General features: G+C 37.9%; 1 protein-coding gene across 1 annotated transcript; it reads right to left on the bottom strand.

The window, feature by feature from the left end:
• Nucleotides 1–396: 396 nt before the first annotated feature.
• Nucleotides 397–3,552, bottom strand: LOC144632581 (uncharacterized). The gene has a single exon (XM_078491257.1). It carries the CDS (start codon nt 3,399–3,401, stop codon nt 2,118–2,120), a length of 1,284 nt encoding a protein of 427 aa, XP_078347383.1. The 5' UTR covers nt 3,402–3,552; the 3' UTR covers nt 397–2,117.
• Between the last annotated feature and the right edge of the window lie 12,904 nt (nt 3,553–16,456).

Below are 16,456 nucleotides of genomic sequence, written 5' to 3'. Positions count from 1 at the left end.
CAGATGGGACTCGAACCCACGACCTTCCGTACACTAGTCGGACGCTCTAACCACTGAGCTACTGAGAACTCTAATGGTGAGCAGTTGTCATTTAACAAGAAGAAATGAAAATAGAGCTTTTAACTCTCTTTTACTTTAATTTTGTTTTATTTTACACAGGGCCCCTGTTGATACCAGTCCTGCGACTGAAGGGGTCACCCTGTTAAAATATCGATTATTATTATTATTATTATTATTATTATTATTATTATTATTTTTTATTTTTTTTTTTTTTTTTTTTATTATTATTATTATTATTATTATTAAAGTGGTGCAAGGCAACCTACCTACCACCAAATATATGATAATTCGTAAGACGAGCTTCGATGGTCACTTTGTCACCCATAGAGTTAGCTAAGATTAAATTTTCGGTTTTTAGCCTTGCTAAATAGTAATAAAATGGAGGCGCGGTGGCTTTATGGTTATTGCTTTGGACTACGAATCGAGTGGTCAGGGTCCGGTTGCATAAAAATACTTAAGATTACATGAGATTTTCTGCAGTCATTCGCTGTGCTCTGAGGAGTTTTCTCCCGTGCCTATAAGGATAAATAATCGGGAGAAATGAAAATGTACTAAAGAGCACTGGAAAAAAACAAAACGCTTTGAAAACATTCACCGGAACGCAGAGAGCTGTTGCAGAAAATCGCCCGTAATCTTAAGTATTTTTATGCAACCTGGCCCTGGTTCTAGCCCTGGCCGTGCAATGCGTTATGTTCCTTGGCAAAACACTTTACTTTCACAGCGCCTCTCTCCTCCCAGGTGTAAAAATGGGTAAAGGAGATTTTAATGCTGGGGTAACCCTGCGATAGAGTAGCTTCCCATCCTGGGGGGAGTAGAAACTTTTCTAGTCGCTCCATGCTACGAAAACCGGTATGAGCTCCGGCTTGATGGACCACTGGGTTCGAACGCAGACTTTACCTTGACTTATTATAAATCGACAGCTTTGGAGAATTAAGTATTATTTTTGACGTTAGATTTGATTCTGGGTTTTGCAGTTAAATTATAATTAATATACAGCAATAAAAAAAATATAATAAATCTTAATTGAGCCCATTGGGTGACAGAACGCTAACTCTTCTACTGCTTTAGTTCAAAAGACAGTTAACTTGTTCCTGATATAAATTATGTGGCTCAAACTAAATTATGTCAACGTTCATATTAAAGTGAAAGCTAACGAGCAGTGTAGAACCTTAATATGTTGTTGTTCGGTTATAAAGATTTCAAAATTAACTTTGGGACGTTACACCCAAACTTATGGTCCTCCTTTTTATAAACCACAAACCAAACAAAGAACAAGCAAGGTCAAGGTCGGAGAAAGTTAGGACGAATTACCTACGAGCCGTTGAACGATCTTAAAGTAAGGCTGTGTGCCGCATCAGTATAATTGCTTTCTCTAACCCTCGATGCTTAATCACTTCTCGACCCTTATTGCTCAGTAAAAGCCTTTAAGCTAAACCGCTTGGTAAATCTTTAGTGACTCTTCAAATGCAGTCAGCTTAATCTGCAAAACTTAATCGTCTGCCAACTCCAAAAACTCAATCGTTACTTAACTTTGCAACCTCAGTAAACTCTTTAGAGTCAACAAAGGGATAAAACCTATTTATGTTGTTCTTATAATTATTATGTTCTCTGAGCTTACTAACAAATGCAAGGGTTTCTTTCCAGACCGCGTAGACCGAGTAGAGTTGTTTATAAATCTAAAACTATTGCGCAGATTGTAGATATCGTAATTTCATCAGCTTTGGTGACATAACGTCTCCGTCTGAAACAGCAGATTACCAGCTCCCTATCCGACATTTGTTAAACAAAATGCTCCAAGAGAATAAAATAATTTAGAGAAAGCTGGCGAGTCATTAGCTAAATGTAAATATGCTTTAAGTTTGGACGCCTTATAATTCGCGTTATTTATAAGACAAACAAAACCAGACAACCGTCAACAAATTAATAAAGCAAAGCACCAAAGCTCTGTTTTGACCAACTTCGGCTAGTTTATGTTTGAAAAGGTGGATTTTTACAGTAACTATTCAGAGACAATGTTAAACTACTCACCAACAAACGGAATGCAGTAGACTTCAGTCTTAGCTGTCGCCATTAAATGTTTCCGTGTACTGAACGTGGGCTTCTTCACAGCCACTTGTCACATGTTTAATAAATGTCTGTTCCAACTGCTGCCTTTTTCGTTTTAATTTCTCCAACTCCTCTGTTAATCTAGAATTTTCCATGTACAGTTCTTCGACCGTCGTTTCAAGCCTTGATTCGCGTATGAGCTTCTTTTGACGGCATTTCCACGCTGCCAAACGATTTTTTCGACGTTTTCTTTCCGTTTTAATGAATCCTTGCACGTCCATACTCTCGGGAATAATGTCTGACTGTGTCTGTTCCTCTAAAGTGTCCACCTCTTGTTTCAACACGGACATGTTATAAAGCTTTGTATGAACGGTCAGCCAGTGTTTTGGCGTTGGGGTATCTTGAACTGTACTTTGACTGTCATGGCTCCACTCCGCGCCGTCCACTTCAAACTCGTCTTGCTCATGGAGGTTGTCTTGGTACTCCATGTCTTCTGCAAGTCTGCTGTCGCTTTCGAAGTCTCCGTAGCGATAGTCTTGTGCCGTGTAATCAGACGAAGGACTGTGAACCGAAGGAGAATTGGTAGAATAATCATCCGAATCTTCCTCGGCAGAATTAATCAGACATTCTTTATACGAACACTGTTGTTGCCCAGAAAATCCCTCCTCCAACGTTTCCACTTTAAGCCACTCTGATATCTCAGATCCTTCGAGTTGATGACCGTTTTCCCGTTCACAAAAGGTTCTATCTATGTCTTGGTCTGTTTTGGTTTTAATCGTACCAGTAAATTTAACAGGTGAAAACGTTTCTTGAAAAGACGGTAAGCGGTAAGATGAATCAAATCTATAAGAAATAAAAGTGCATTTGGAATCATCGACGACCTTGTTTGATTCGTCTGTCGTGGGCGTCTCGCTTGCGCGTCGTTGACAAACTTCCCTTTCTTCTCGTAGACGCTGCAGCGCGTCAGTAAATCCCCTGGCAAATACCTCTTGTTCTGCGGTGACTTGCTGTGTCGAATAATCTTCTTGCGGGACAAAAAGTGGCGGTGGTGAAGAAAGTGATTGTAGTTTCACCGCGCAATTATCGGGGAAGTTTCTCCACACGATTGTCTCGAGATCCGGCGACGAAATTCCAATATCTGGAGATCTCAACAAATCCGAAATGTCGAAATCGTCTCTTCTTCCCGTCGTTTTGCACTCAGTCGCTAAATTTAACCATAATTTGCCATTGTCTTGTGCGTAGGAATTTTTATTCGCTAATAAAAAGCTTTGATCCTCATAAATGGTGGCCTCCATTTTACGCGTAGGGACGCTTCACAGTGGTGTATAAAAATCACTAAACCACAAAGCTTGTTGTCAAGGGTTTCCTTTCGAGGATACCCTAATCCTTGAACCAGTTTCAATAACCCTGTTAAATTCCCGAGGTTTCTATTCAAGGCACGTGGAATTCAATTGTTCTAAGGACATCAATGGAAGATGCGTGGCACAAATCTTGGTAATCCTTTGTTATAGACAATTGAATGAGCGAGTTTCCAGCTTTGTGATTGGTGTATTTTTGCCTTGACTGGTAGCCTATTATATCTCGCCCCTATGCAGCGGCTTGTCCCTTATTTTTTGTTAGTTTAAGAATGTTTCATAGGAATTAGGAGTCAAGCGTTTTATTACTTTAACTATATTTATTCACTCGCTTCGAAGAAACATCTGTCGCTTGTTTTCGCTTCAAACCTAATACGCGAATTCAAAAGAGGCGTTATGGTTAGAATCGATGGGTGTTTGAATTGATCTTTGTTATGCTATAAGATCTTTTAAAGCAGTTCATTTTTCCATAGTTCGTGCCTTAAAACGCATTTACTATAAGATTGGCAATTATTTTTTTTTAATATTCTTGCCGGCCTGTTGTTTTCTTTTTTTTTTCTTTCAACATATCGAGTAGCCCCATTTATGTGGCAGCTGTAAAGGCTAGAACGTAACAACCTGTTGCGTCTCATCAGTTTTAAACAAAGAAAAAATAACAAAATAATTTTCGAACAAATTTCGTTTTGGTGGATCATCGGAGAAATTTCAGGTTTTATATTTTTAAATACCCTTGGATCTGCATATATGACATAAATTTATGATGACTAATGCTGGAACGAAATTTTGATTTATGAAGGGGTGAATAGGGTTACGCAAATTCGCCGATCCGTGCTATTTTTTGGCCAAATCCGTCATTCCGCCACTATTTTCGTTCAAATCCGAATCCGCACTGACTTAAAAACTTTGTGAGTTATAGTTTCACTTCAACGGACAGTAGATGTTGTTTTCACGCCAATTAAGAAGCTTCGTTTCATTGCTTGTTTTTGGGACAATTCCGCAACACACCGAAGAGAACCAACCAAAGTGATCCGAACTTCGTTTAGTATCCACGATCCGAACTTCCTGGCATGAAGAGTTCGAAATCACCCAGGCCAAAATTCTTCAGTAGCTAATGCGCTGTATCTTTGGTATTCGAAGTCCGCTCAATACATAAAAAAAATCCACAATCCGTGCGCTTTTTAAGGCCAAATCCGTCTCAGCCCATCATTTATAAAACATCTAAATAGAAACAGAAATGTCAAGGTTGACGATAAATAAAAAAAAAACTTTGGCACATGTATTATATCGACGAAAACAGCAATTTGATTAAATCCATTTTTGAAAAACTAATGATAAACAAAACTGCGATCTAATTGTAAAAGGCAATTGGAAATCTTTCATCTTTTAGAGAACGTTAAGTGAATTCTGGTAGTAGTAGAAGTAGAAGTAGTAGTAAGCCCATTTTTAAATGTTTAGCTTTTACAGACTACTTGGAGACTAATAAAGTTAAAAAAGTGAAATAGAGTAAAATAGAGTAAAATTACAGTAATTTCTCTATGATATAGGGTGTTGAGTTACCGTATTTTCTCAATTAAACGCCCCCGGCGTTTATTTCAAACTTGGCTTCGTGGATCCGGCGTTTATTTGAATGGTACATTTTATTCGAGCAAAATTTGTATTATGAAAGGGCTTTTAATCATTATTTGTGACATGAATGCATCTTGCCATTATACCTGAAGCATGTTACACATCGAATAAATGCCTGAAAGGCATACTAACCACTCCACCTTGGAGACCCCGGCGTCTATTCGGGGCCCGGCGTTTAATTGAGAAAATAAGGTATACTTAAATAACATATATGTAGTTAGACTAATTTAGATTAATTTCATATAATAACTATTTAAGAACTTTACAACTAACTTAGAATGTTAGCGAGGGATAGGCAGGCGGCCTGGTAAGCTAAGTTTACTCTTTATTGGAGAGTGGAAAAGGACAAACCTTAAATTAGAGTTACACATGTGAAATAAAACTTCTACCGTACAGTTCTAGATAAAAATTTTATAATAATTTTTCCGAGGATGATTTTTAGTCGGAAATGAATATATGAAGTATTACTTTCTGAACTGCGGGTGAAAGATTTACTGCATAAAAAGTTAGGAACATCGCTGTAATGTACGCATTTTAAGCAAATGCGAAAAGAAAGCCTGGAAAAATTCCCATGACCTTTTCGATACCAGTGCAGTGCTCTACCGACTGAGCTCATAATTTAACTGGGTTCCAGTTGCGAAAAGGGCTACTCCAAATTTGAAATCATCCATGTCAAAAGGACTGTAGAAAGCGATGCGCTTACTAAGCCAAACCTCGTCAAGGGTTATAATTCAGTCCAATATTGTAATGCATTTACGCGCTGTGAAGTGCAAACTTGTGTTAATGGTATCACACTACAACAAGTAACGACGAATTATTTGCCAGTTACTTTTATTCTATGAACACAGATTGTTTGGAATATACAAAGAAAATGGCGCCATGTAGAGAACGAAAGACCGGGTTTTTTTTTCATTTGTTTTTGCATGCTTTTGCATCAAAAAGAACAAAATGTGAAAAAATTAAGAGAGAGAGATAATAAAATGTAAAGTCTTTGCCAAGGATAATTACACATTAAAAGAGGTTGGCGCTTTATTCCCGTTTCCAGTTTGAAAAAGATTAGGTGTACAATGAAATCCTGATTACTCGAAGCTCCAAGGGAAACGAAAATTGGTTCGAAAAATCGGGGGTAAAATGGCAGTGTTTGACTAAGGGTAGGGGAAGCCTCGAGCCAAGTGGCCCATACAGCCGGAGCTTTTCCTAGTTTCGATAGCATTAAGCAGCTAGGAATATTTCTATTCCCTCCTGGATGGGATGCTAGTCCACCACAGGGTACCTCCAAGCATTATTTCGCCGGTACCAATTTATACATATGGGTGGAGATAGGCACTATGATCGAGAGTAAAGTTTATTTCATACATACTGAGATTTACAGTTAGAATTGATCTGTTGAAAACACGGTTCGGAAATTCTCGCAGCCAATGACAACGGCGAAACGACTTTCTCACACGTGAGAAACCCGTTTCGTCCAATCAGAAAGCGGCTGTCAAAACGCATCAACATTTTCAATGAACGTGGAGCGAACGTGGTAGCTTTGTTGATAGCGCTAGCTTTTTCACTGCTTGAAAGTTTTTGGCCTTTCGCAGTACATTTGTGGACGGTTTAAAACGTTCTCATTAACAACTATGGCTGAATCTTCTGGCAGTAGGTTTAAACCATTAAGTAAACCCATCGAAGAATATATTACAGAGCAGGAAAACAAAAACACTCGAGCCGGCGAAAACGCAGCGGGATGTGAATCTGCTTTCTACATTTCTGCTGGAGAAAAACGAACAAAGAAAAATTGAAGACATCCAACCAGAAGAGCTCAGCCGTTACCTTAGTGAATTCATTCTTAGTGTGAAAAGAAAAGATGGCCAAGACTATAAACCATCGAGCCTTCGAGGGTTGTTCTCAAGTTTTAACCGGTATTTAAGAGAACGCAAGTACTCAGCGAGTATTATCGAAGACACTGTGTTTGATCAAGCAAGAAAATGTCTGGAAGCTCGCAGCAAACAACTGAAAACAGAAGGCAAAGGGAACAAACCCAACGCAGCCGAAGCTTTGACTGATGTGGAGGAAAACATTCTTTTCGAAAAGAATTTACTGGGAATCTCAACTGCCGAAGCTTTGCTAAACACACTCTGGCTTTTCAATTCGGTGCATTTTGGTTTGAGAGGCTGTGAAGAACATCGGCAGATGACTTGGGGCGACGTGGAACTTCACATGGAAGCCGACGGAACTGAATATCTAGAGTATTCTGAACGTCAAACGAAAACTAGAACGGGAGCTGAACCTCGAAATGTCAGAGCTGTTAAACCGAAGGCTTTCGCAGCACCAAACGGTCCACCTGAAAGAGATCTAGTTGCCGTTTACAAAATTTATTCCGAAAAAGACCTGACGCGATGAATAAACCTGATGCGCCATTCTATCTCGGAATAAATTACACAAAAATCCTTCGTCGAAAAAACTGTGGTTTAAATCAAGTGCAATGGGTCAAAACAAATTGAATAGTCTGATGAAAACCATGGCGGAAAAAGGAGGCCTTTCAAGTAAACGACTGACTAATCACAGCGCTCGAAAACGCATGGAACAAAAACTAAACGACAGCGACATACCTCCCAGTCACATTATGCAGCTCTCAGGCCACAAAAATGTCCAAAGCATTAACAATTATAGCCACATTTCCCAACAACAACAAAAAAACATGTAAGGATATTGAGTGCGACCTCGACTGAATCTTCTGCAAAAGTTCATCGAGATTGGCTACAGAGAGTGAAGCTGAAACTCTGTCTTGTAGTTTTCAGTCGTCAAGCAGTCCAACATTGCCTGGAGCAAGTGTATTTAGCGGAGCCGTGTTTCATGGAGGACACTTTAACATTTCTATAAACACAGTAAGTCAGTCGCCTAATGCGTACTCAGCAACAAGAAAGCACACCTTCAAGCGTGTTAAACGTATTTTAGATTCTTCGGATGAAGATAGCCCTCCCTTGCAATAGCACGGTTACGTATTCTTAGTTCTTATTTCTATATTTCATTATTGTACTTGTTGAGTGAAAAACTCTTGATATTCGATTTCTTATCAATTAGAAAATTTTAAGACACGAGAATAATCTCATGAAATGTCTTTTTCAACGATTTTCATTTTGTTGTTATTATCATTTGGAAATTAGCGTACTTTCATTTTGTGTGCTTGTACCAGGGTATTATAACAATAAAAAAACAGTTCAGCGTGGAAAAATCTCTGTATTTATAAAATAAACAAATTACAGCATGGAAAGTGCTTTGTACGGTGTTTACGCACTCGTTGTTTTGTATCAGAAATCTCACTCGTTCGCTCCGCTCACTCGTTCGATTTCTGATACGTCAACCACTCGTGCGTAAACACCGTACCGCCACTTTCCATGAAGTAATCTATATGTCTTGCCTAAGAACACTACACAGCGACCCCGGCCAGGACTTGAACCCGGACCGTTCGATACGGAGTCCGTCGTGCTAACCATTTGGCCACCTCGCCTTCAGGGAAGGTAAAACAATTTTAGTTCGAGCTATCGGAAGTTTCGAAAAATTGAGTGTTCGAGAAATCGGGATTCCATTGTACTACCATTATTCCAATAGATGAAACGTTTTCACAGACACAGATGCCCTGTACTAAAAGTCGTAATTTGCCAATCAGAAGCCTCGGCTGCCCTGATTTCCCGCAATATCAAGTCATTGACCTAATATCACCGGATTTGTTGGCCAAATTTGGAACGGTAAAGGACCTACCGTAATGATTCGATTTAATGCCCGGGGCGCTTATTTATTTTTGGCCCCTCAAGGGAGGGCACTTATTCGAGACAGGGCGCTTATTCGGGACAGGGCGCCTATTTAATTTATTGAGAAACGACCAAATGTTCAAAACAAAACTTAAATAAATATTAAAATAACTAACAAAAACAGAAACTGTAACAGTAACAAATCAGTTGAAATTAAGTTCAGTTACTTTTAAAAGAATTGTTCATTTAAGCAGTAATTATATACAGCTACGGCACGGTGAATGTTCGTGAGTTTATTTATTCGACGTTGATGACTTCAATAGGAGCAGTTTAATATCCACAATAGGGGCGCTTATTAGAATAGAGGATCTTATAAGAATGGGGCGCTTATTAGAATGGGGGCGCTTATTGGAATAGGGGCGCTTATTGACAAAAACACATTCGAAGGGGCTTATTCGGAAGGGGGCGCTTATTGGAAGGAGGGCGCTAAATCGAATCACTACGGTAATAACACGTTTCAGCGACATACGTGCTTTATAAGGTAACACCTGACCAGTCGACCTTATCGCCTGATGAAGACTAGCAGTGTGCAGTCGAAACTTCGCGATCTACATTATAAGTGACACTACGTCGTGAGACAAACGAAAAATACTTTATTATTATTGTACTCTATCACGATGATTAACGACAACATTTTTTACGATATTAAGGCGAGTTTGTTCGACGCATGGGTAATTTGCCTCGACCAACTGCTTCTCGCCAAATTGCGAGTCTTGGCTCAACCAAACTCGTCTGATATGCAGCCGAAGTGTAGTAGAAAGGTACGATTTGGTTTAAAGGGGCCTTCTCACGGATTTTACCAGATTCTTGAACAGCTAACTGTATATTTGTGTCGCGGACTTAAAAATAATAGTCCATTTTTATTAAAAATTGCTATGTTAGAGCACTGAAATTGTTCACGAGCATCTTTGGCTGCGGATGGCTTGGATGGAAGTGGATTGCAACTTGAAAAACTTAAGGCTTAACTTCTCAAGTTGTTTCCGGGCGTCTTAAAAAAAAAATCAGTATTTTTAGCCAAAGCTTGATTTCTATCCGCATATTATATCGCAGGTTATATCTTCCTTTAAATGTTCAAAAATAATGTTTTTCATGGGTTAAGTTAGCAACTAATTTCAGAACATTTTAGACCAAAAATCTACGAAATTCTCGTGACGTAGCTCCTTTAATTATTACTCACAGCATGTTTTGGCCAAGTTTCCTAAATTAAGTCCAACAATTCCAGGGTGGAGAGAGTTGCTATGAGAGTGAGTTGATTTAGCCAAGAACACTACAACGACTTCGCCAATGCGAAAACTATTACATCCCCCGCGTGTGTACTAATTGGCCACGTGCGTTCTCGGGTAAGAACCAATGCAGTTTTCCTTAATCAATGAACCCGGCAAACTTATTCCAAAACGCTCAGAACGGCATGAAACACGTCACATATTTATTCATAGGGATCTTCTGAAGGTTCCTTGGTCCAATTCTTAGTATAAAGATAGTTCCTTTTCTGTCTGTGCGCCAACACTTTGGAACGGCCTACCCGGTCATCTGAGAGTGGCAAAGTCCCAGCCAAGTGGGCCATACAGCCGAAGCTTATCCCGGTCTCCGTAGCATTAAGCGACTAAGGAGTATTGTTCCTACCCCTGGATGGGATGCTTGTCCATTGCAGGGTTACCCCCCAGCAGTAAATTCGCCGGTACCCATTTATACACCTGGGTGGAGAGAGGCACTGTGAGAGTAAAAGTGTCTTGCCCAAGAGCGCAACGCAGCGCCCCAGCCAGGGATTGAGCCCGGGCCGCTCGACTCCGAGTCGAGCTCGCTAACCATTAGGCCCCGCGCCTCCCACAAGAGACTGAGACTGGCAGAAGACTTAAATACTTTTAAGCGGGTTCTAAAGACATATTTATTTCGGAAGGGTTTTTATTTGTCTCTTTAGTTTTTAATTTTGATAATTGTAAAGCGACAAAGAACTTTTGGTATAAGTGCGCTAAATTAAGTGTTATTTATTATTGTTATTATATTATAATGTAGTTCAACATGGCTTGTTTCGAACCCGAGCCTCCCGCCCATAGAATAACGCCACATCCTTGTCCCACTAACCGGGGACACTACAACCTAAGATTATTTATTATGCTACCCAATTTGACCAACATTGCCACATCGAAACAACTAAAAGTGTGCAGATTCAAATTTAAGCTATTATAATTTTATGGATACTTCGTTCCAGCTCAAAATGCAAGGCTTCAAAGGAACTATTTTAAAGTGGAGGGCTTGTTACAATTACATAAAAAGAGGGGATTATTAGACGTGGCTCAAAGGAGTTTCTTTTACTGTAGCCAAATTGAAAAGTCGGGATATGGCTAAATGAATAGTAACAAATGGGTTTCACACTGCTAAATATAAAGATACAGTGAAAACAATTATAAGTTAATGTTTTTTTAAAATCTTGATTGGTAGAAAAGGCACAGAAAAATATAATCCAGGCCTAACGAAGTAAAAGTTGCAGTATAATCAACGTATTGATTAATAATAATAATTTAATGTTGTCGAGCCAATCAAAAAATGAAATTTTGATCGATTTTAACTGATATACCTAGCCAAAATGTCATCAGTGATTTAACATATGTTGCATACGTTTTTTAATTTTACCCACGTGTTTTAAAACAAACGCATGCGTTGTTTTCTTTTCTGAGCATATTAAAACGGAAGTGATTAAAATTCAAAAGTTGGGATATCAATACTTGTTGTAAAAACAAAATGTTTACGATAGAAATCGGCAATATCTCGTGTGATACTTATCAGTTTGTTTTCAAATTTTTTTTTTCTTAAGTACACAGGAAATTATTGATTTTTAATGGATAGGGATTATCGCTTGATGGTCTACAAAACATACTGTGGAAGTTCAAACATTAGGTTAAGTTGCTTTTGTTTTCACCCAATGTTCGGGAGAGAAAACTTGGGCTAAACTGATGTAAAACAAAATTGTTTTCAATCCACTAACATTTTACAGATTACTGTGAAATTGGAAGCTAACAACTTTATTGTCAAATCGCAGCGTGGTTTTTGTTGATTTAACCTCTACGAGCTCACTTTAACTAGAATAAAGGACGAAATTATGAAAAGCGATATAAGTTGCGCTTTTAGTTAGCCGCACAAAAGGAGGATATTGTCTTTTCAGACGCTAAACCGCAAACGACTTAGTCAAAACATGGTAAAAATAAACGTTTCTAAGTGTGACCAATATCACGCGTTCGCGTCACCAAAATCAGTGTGGTCGATAATCTCAGATCGTTACAAATTTTTCTTCAGCTTTTATAAAGGCAGAACATCCCAAAACTTTATTTACAAAGTTTATAAACGAAAGTTTTGTGAAAGTTTGAGATATACAAGACGTTTCCACGTGTTATTTCGTGGGTTGTGATTTCTTTTAATCAATGCGTTGCCGCCACCTGTTTGAAGCAAAAATTGCCTCGGGTTCTGAACGGAAAAACAAAACCTTAATTTTCTTGTAACTTTACCGACATCACAACAATTGATGACAAATGGCTGTATCTGTTTCATGATCGATATTGTTTAAATTTTGCGGTTGGGCAAATGTTTCCGAGCTGGTGGTCTTCATAACCACAAATCAGTACAAGAGTAAAGCCTGGTTTTCACTAGCGACGCAAGCACAAGCGCAAGCACAAGCTCAAGAATAACAGCTCTTATTTCACCGCGAAAACGGCTTCGACTCAAGCAAAAGTACAAGCGCATTGCATTTGTGCTTGTGCTTGCGGCAGGCACAAGGATGAAAATTTGTCATTCTTTGCGTGATTGCGCTTGTACTTGCGCTTGTGCTTGCGTCGCTAGTGAAAACCAGGCTTAATCCTCAGAGCTTTCCTCTATTCTTCCAAACTCCGTCATTTAACTAAACATTTTCTATTCTCGCCGCAGCATAGATATTTTATTAATTCAAACGCATACTGAAAGTGCATAAGTGCATCTGAAAAAAAAAAAAAGATTTCAATGAGTACTTACCGTTACCTCTCTAAAAATAATTATAAATGGAGGTGTAAAAAATGTATTTTTGATCAATTGCTTAGACAAAGCTTTATAATTATTCAGTGTTTTTAAAAAAATAAAAGTTAGATGGAAGGATTTTAACAATATTAGTAGCCGTTTTTCAGTTCGAAACCTAACGAAGTTAGTTCGCACCCAAACAACCGAAACCAAACGTCTAAACAAGGTCAAGCAAGTAAACTTTCCTTAAAAAAATCGTTTTAATAAAAGTCAACTTTGATCAAGGTAATTAATTATCCAACTTTATCCCATTCATACATTGTTTTCACAACTAAGCGTGTATCGGCTTATTTTAATCTCACAATTGACCCTAACCTACTTATAATCTTGTATCGAAAACAAAAGAGGGATTTTGACAGATTGTGTGTATTGTTTGCACGAGAGATTCAAAGATAGAGTTCGAAAAACAGGAAATTAAATTTTAGTGCCCTGGGGCAAAATTCTTAACCAGATGGCTCACATCAGCCCAGACAAAATCTACCGCAATCCTCAAATTTATCCGTATGATTAGGAACTTTTAAGCTTTTGTAACTAATATTTATGAATCGAGAAATTTAAAGGTGACTTGGCCGTGCTAATTTCAGCACGAGCTTTATAACTGTTTGCCTAGGGGCGTTTCGCTTTCATCCACGATTAAATTATGGATATTTTGAAAATGAATTTTAAATAAGCTGTTTTGAGACATTCTTTAGTCACTAAAAGCATTCTTTCTATTTAATAGCGGGAAGAATAAAAAAGTATTTTAATTTGTAACATCTTTAGCTTGACTTTAAGAGTCTTTTAGAATTTCTTTTTAAAATATCAATCTACTGTCAGGGTGTCGAGATGAGACCAAAAATCTGATAACTTGAGGTATAAACGACTGGAGGAGCAATTAACACATTGTTCTAAATTTTCAGAACACTCTTAGAAGACCCTTAGAACAAAGTTTCAAAACAGAGCCCTAGAGCAGTTTTGGAACCTGTCTGACGTTATTTTCTAATGGACAAAATTACTTTCAAATTGAAGAAAGCGTCAGAATAATTGATTTCTAAGGTAGAAAAACATTAAAGGCGTAATAATTAATCGAAAATTAACAAGTATGGATACGACCATCGAGATTTGGCCTGAGGAGGTTGAAAACGGTTCAAACCCCTCCGATAGAAGATTCTTTAGAAACCTCACAATTTATTATTTCAGACAGTCATTTTAGAATCAAAGCAATCGAGTAACCCCCCTCTAAATTTAAAATCGTTCTGGCATTCAACTCTATAGAAAGCTTGCTTAAAACAAAAGCCCATTGGATACATGAGCAGAAATGCAGATTTTTTTTTTGTGTGTGAAAATTATGAGGTAGACAACATAAGATTCATAACGTGTGCTGGTTTAAATTATGACTAGCGAACCATTTGGCTATGACGTCACCCTCAATATTCTGAGCATTTCTCGAAAATACTCTTTACTGTTCTATCAAACGGATGGTAAATGTTTAGTGCCCCCGGGTGCCACCTTACTGTCTACACACACTAGTACATAGTGCTATAATTTTTATAACCACCGGAATCGAACCGGAAGTGGTTATCATGTGAAGAAACCGCCGAAAAAGGCTGAAAGAATTGCCAAAGCCCAAAACTAGAACATTTTTCGAAACTTACATCACAGATTTAAAATGGAAAAAAATTTGCGAAAGTTCTAGACAATTGATGGCCTATTTGCAGGTAAAATTGATACTTGAGCAGGTAAAAGTTTTTCTAAGTAGATGGGTGCTCTTAAAAAGCCATCATTTCAGCTTCCCCAAGCACGGTATTAGATTTTTCTCTATTTAATACCAAAGGTATCTTTAAATGTTATTTCTGAAAATTACTTTCGTCTCCGCGGCAAGTTGATGGTGCTGTCTGTCTACTCTGCTCACCTGTTTTACTAATAATGTATTGCGAGTTCTAAGAGAAATCAAATGTTCATAAATCTAACATTTCTTTCTGACTTGTAACACTCTCGGTCTAGGGTTTTCATATAAAATGTTGTCTTTTTTTGCGATTTGGAAAATTGCCTTGAAACGTCAAAGTAATAATTACGTTACAGAGAAAAAATGTCAAAAATAGTTTTATGCTTTGTTATGTTCCACCAACAAATAAATAAATGAAGAGCAGAAAAAAAAAAGAAGTGATTATTTCCTCGCAGACAGACGCTGTGAAAAACGCTAAGGTTGAAGGTGTGTCCGTTCTGCTTACCACAGGCGCTTACCACTTCCTGTTATTGCAGGTAGTGGTCACATGACCTTGTCCATCAAGAACACAGGAGCAAGCAGTTAACGGGTTTCGGAAATAGTAAAGGAAAGTTAAAATAGGCGCTTTGTGCCAAACATGAACCTCATGACGAAAAACATTTCGTAGCATAAACAGCTCTTGCTATTCAGCAGAGTAACTATTTCACTAAAAACGATCTATGTAGTGTCAGTTTAGTATATTTCTCTTTTTTGGCTAAAAAGATCTTTTATTTTCAAGTGGTAAATCTTATTTTGCTTTATCCTCAAGAAGCTCCCATGATTAATTAAGATATTTAAACACCTATATCAGCCTTTATTAACGTTGAAATTGATTTTCCAACTCAGACGACAGTCTAATTTTGTGTCTACAAAACAAAGCTCTTGTCAATTGCAATCTTTCAAATTGGCATCTTCAACACGTTTAATGATATTCGCCACAGCAGTCAGTGTTAATGAAAATAAATGTTCCCCTTCCTTCCTGCGCTTCATTAATATGACAGAGAGTCAAGGGCATTCAAATCTGACAATCGCACAGATAAGTTACGGGAAATATTTAATTTGGCGCCGATTATATGTTCCGTTTGCTTGACTCTTGATGCTTCTGCAAACGAACTGCAGATAAAGGAAATATTAATCGCCTTTTCATCAAAGCCAGCCAAGTAATTAAGATGTTATAACTATTGATTTTATTTCTCAATTGTGGAAGGTGAACTTGTTTTGGCCATCTCTACAGGTGGTTAAACCAACATTCAAACAGGGTTATTTTCTTCACTTTCGTCTGTCGTTAGCGAGTTTGCAGACTAACGAAAATTGCGATTGAAAGGTTCGATAATTGCCTTGCGCTTAATTGAAATAGAAATTTAGAACTATATATTTAGCCGGAAAACTTCGTTATCATAATAAAATATTTTGTTTTTAGATTATTTAAGTAAACAGAGCATAAAGTTGTATGATATAAAAGTTTTTATTAAATAACCGCTTTACAAGCCGTGCATATAAATGAGGAGTAAAATAAATTAAATGACATTTAGCGGCTTCACCGCTTTTACAGCAAGAATTATGCTTCGCGAATCCATTTTGGCGTAGTCATTCGTTAAAATCTCACGTTAAGTAGCCTGCAAAAGAATGAAATACCTCAACATTAGCTCGAAATAGCAAAAACCTGTTTTTAGCGCAAAGGTGTTTTCTATACAGGCAAATAGATCCCACCCACTTGAAGTTGTCCTTTTAATTTTCTGCTCACGCAAAGGAACCCCAAGAAATAATTGGAGGTTTAAATCATAAGGTAA

This window comes from Oculina patagonica, chromosome 12 (assembly GCF_052425735.1).
Source record: "Oculina patagonica isolate OP01 chromosome 12, crgOcupat, whole genome shotgun sequence".
In the NCBI taxonomy this organism is placed as follows: Eukaryota; Metazoa; Cnidaria; class Anthozoa; order Scleractinia; family Oculinidae; genus Oculina; species Oculina patagonica.
This window is presented reverse-complemented; position numbering and strand designations above follow the sequence as displayed.